Source organism: Camelina sativa, chromosome 7, assembly GCF_030686135.1.
Source record: "Camelina sativa cultivar CO46 ecotype springtype chromosome 7, ASM3068613v1".
NCBI classification, from domain to species: domain Eukaryota; kingdom Viridiplantae; phylum Streptophyta; class Magnoliopsida; order Brassicales; family Brassicaceae; genus Camelina; species Camelina sativa.
In genome coordinates, this window is record NC_141886.1 from 9,763,570 (window position 1) to 9,766,796 (window position 3,227).

Below are 3,227 nucleotides of genomic sequence, written 5' to 3' on the forward strand. Positions count from 1 at the left end.
AGGAAACAACCAAAAATCAAATAAATATGATCTCAATTAAATTTTAAACGTATCGAATCTCGTACGTATATATGGGGCGTACGTATGGCTTTGAGACAAAGAATATGATGGTATTAAAGGGAAAAAAATTTCCATTTTTGGCTGCGAATATAATTTCCGTTTATGGAACATGGAACAACCAAAAAAGCTCATAAATAAAGATTCATCTTGCCTGTCGTTAAGAAAAGAATTGATTGTTAAATCAGCAAAGTTTTCACAAATATATATAAATGTATTATACAAAAGAATTGGCAAAAAAAACATACTAATCAATTATGGAAAATATTCTAGATTTTTTTTTACTTTATCCGTAGTTATCTTGATTGTCTTCGACCCGTAGGTCTGATCGATACAGTCCTAGTGACCTACATATATGATTTTTTGGTTATAAACTTATGATCTTGACACAAAAATGGTTAAGTATTGATTCTTTTCTAAGAAATAAGTTGAAGTTGTAATAATGGAGTTAAATGTTATCATTTTATTTTATGGCTTTGTTTAACAAAACAAAATATCATTTCTCCTACAAAATGGACAAAGATAAATATAACCACGCCAAACTGAGTTATTACAAAAGGGAACATATAAAGTACAAACTGCTAAAGTCAAATTAGCTAAGAACTATCACACCCATACAAACATAGATAACACAAACACCACTAAAGCCCACAAAATAAATTCGTTCTTGAATAAAAAAAAGTAGAAATTAAGGAGCAATGTAAACTCCGAAAAAATAATGTTTTGATAAGAACATATGTACGCCAATGTTGATGGCAAATGACTGCAAAGAAAAGCTATCAATCTAAACCAACATCGTTTTCATCATATCTTCTGTATCTGAGTTAGACCGGCTCTTTGATCTGACAATGGGGAGAAGAGGAGGAGTTTTTCCAGAAGTTTCTGACGTCAGCTCTTCAGCTCTCTTAGCTTGGACTGCCCAATCTGTTCTCAAGAGCGCACACAACATGAGAGAAGCACACGTTGCTTGAGCTGCAAGCAACCCGAGCCAGAGACCTGGAAACCCTTGTTTGAAAACAAACCCAAACAGAATAGCCACCGGCATGCCCACAAAGTAAAACGAACCCAAGTTTATGTTGGCACCAAGTGTTGGTCTTGCACAGCCTCTTAAAACCCCACAGCCGGTGGTTTGAGGACAGTTTCCGAGCTCACATAACCCCACAATGGGCAATGCGATTGAAGTCAGCTCAAGAATCTCTGCATCCGTGGTAAACAAGCGTCCCCACCGGTGTCTAATCAGCATGGCAAACATCATTGCCATTAGGCCTAAGGCGGTCGCACAGAAGAGTGAAATAATCATGGATATACGAGCTTTCGCAGGGCGTTTGGCCCCAAGCTCGTTGCTAATTCTCGTAGAGACACCAAGGTTGAGAGAGGATGGGAAAACGTAGACCAAAGCTGTTGTTTGGATCAAGATTCCCATAGAAGCCACGGTGGCTCTTGGGTTAGCCAAAAGTCCACACAAAATGATCATGAACTCGTACCACCACCACTCTAAACAAACAGACACACAAGTGGGTATGGCAAGTGAGAGCAAAGACGACCAACCTTTAAGAGAGTCAATAGTAAGTGGGGCCCATGTGTCACTATGCACGCTCGTGAAATACACAAAAGAAGATAAGAGGACTACAAGGTTGAGATTTGTCAAAACCATAGCTATTGCGACTCCCGCGACTCCCATCTCGAGTTTCACCACTAAGAGGAAGTTCAAAGGAACGTGGACGAGAACGGACACGGCCGTGGAGTACGTCACGGGCAATGTAACGTTTTGTGTTCGGAGGTAAATGCGAAGAGGGTGAAGCAGAGAGAGGAGGAAGAGGTCAGGGATGGCGAATAGAAGGAACTTTTGAGCTACGGAGGAGATCTCTTCATCTTGGCCGCACCATAAGAGGATTCGCCGCATGTTGAGCCACGAGAAGGAGATCGGGACCGAGCAAGAGAGGAGGAGGAGGACGGTTCTTTGAAGGGTTAGTCCTAAAAGCTTCATTTGTTTAGCTCCGTAGGCTTGGCCGCAGATTGGTTCCATCCCCATGGACAAACCGGAGATGACGGAGTAGCCGGTGATATTGGCAAAGCCTATGGAGAGAGATCCTCCGGCCAACTCAAGCTCACCGAGGTAGCCTAGGAACAGCATCGATATCATCGCTCTTGAGTACATAAGAAGTCCGGTCATTGCCGTCGGCCCAGAGATTCTTCCGATCGCCTTCACTTCTTCTAAGCCCTGCCGCCAGATTAAGAAAACTAAAGTCATCAAGAACAAGAACCGTCCACGTCCATAGATATTTTTAGTTACCAACTTTTTATTTTTTTCTTTTTCTGGTTGATGGTTAATTATATTAATCAAATAAAGCTTATATTAAACTTTTACATACAAAATAAGAAAAAAAATACCAAAAGGCATAATATATATATATACACTTTTGGCATAGTTCGTACAATCTAGTTTTGTCAAGAACTCGATTCTTGTATTGTTTTGTATTATATATATATATATATATGTGTACACCGTAATAAATATATTCATATATAAGAAAGAAAAAGAAAATTATTTACCTCATGAAAAGTTGGCCATCTTTTAAGGTCTAAAGAATCATTATTCGTGAATTCGGAATAATGAGGGTCATCTGTATTATCACCTGTCTCGAGTTTTGAGAAATGGGTTTTGTGTTTACAAGATAATAAGGATGAGGAGGAAGAAGAAGAATAAGGTGTAGAATTACACATGATTCTCCAGAAGAGAAAAATGGGTTTTGTGCAGAATAGAGATAAAGTGACAAAGAGACTATTTTATGCAGAGCTTTTATAAGTCTTTTGGTCTTTTGGAGGCAAAAACTATTTTATGCAAATGGTAAAAAGAAACAAAGAGGAACTAATATTTTTAATATGGAATTGGTTGGGCCTTTTGCAGGAGAAGGCTTGGTATTTATAGAGTTTCAAAGAATGTATGTCGCCTCTACACGTGGCAAAAAATTAAATTTTTAACAAAGCATTTGTTTTCTAATATAATATTTATTGAAGTGGGATAGATAGCTTTGACTAAACAAATCGTCTCCCCACCACCGAACAACGACACATAGTTTCGGATAGATAGCTCGAGAGTTTTACTTTCATGGAAGAGAAAAAAAGAAAAAAAAAGAGGTCCAGTTTATTATTTTAAATTACATCGCATT

The 3,227-nt window shown here is 38.4% G+C and overlaps 1 protein-coding gene across 1 annotated transcript; it reads right to left on the reverse strand.

The window, feature by feature from the left end:
- Positions 1–500: 500 nt before the first annotated feature.
- LOC104700844 (protein DETOXIFICATION 48-like) lies at positions 501–2,952 on the reverse strand. Its single transcript, XM_010416439.2, has 2 exons — positions 2,611–2,952; positions 501–2,278 (listed from the first exon to the last, which is right to left on the reverse strand). The coding sequence occupies exons 1-2, from the start codon at positions 2,779–2,781 to the stop codon at positions 842–844; spliced, it is 1,608 nt and encodes a 535-aa protein (XP_010414741.2). The 5' UTR covers positions 2,782–2,952; the 3' UTR covers positions 501–841.
- Between the last annotated feature and the right edge of the window lie 275 nt (positions 2,953–3,227).

What these genes read in the sequence shown, in the direction of transcription:
- LOC104700844 (XM_010416439.2), bottom strand. Translation starts at nt 2,781, where the DNA reads ATGTGTAATTCTACACCTTATTCTTCTTCTTCCTCCTCATCCTTATTA. An exon ending in GATGGCCAACTTTTCATGAG is followed by an intron (nt 2,279 to 2,610) that starts GTAAATAATTTT and finishes ATCTGGCGGCAG; the next exon opens with GGCTTAGAAGAAGTGAAGGC.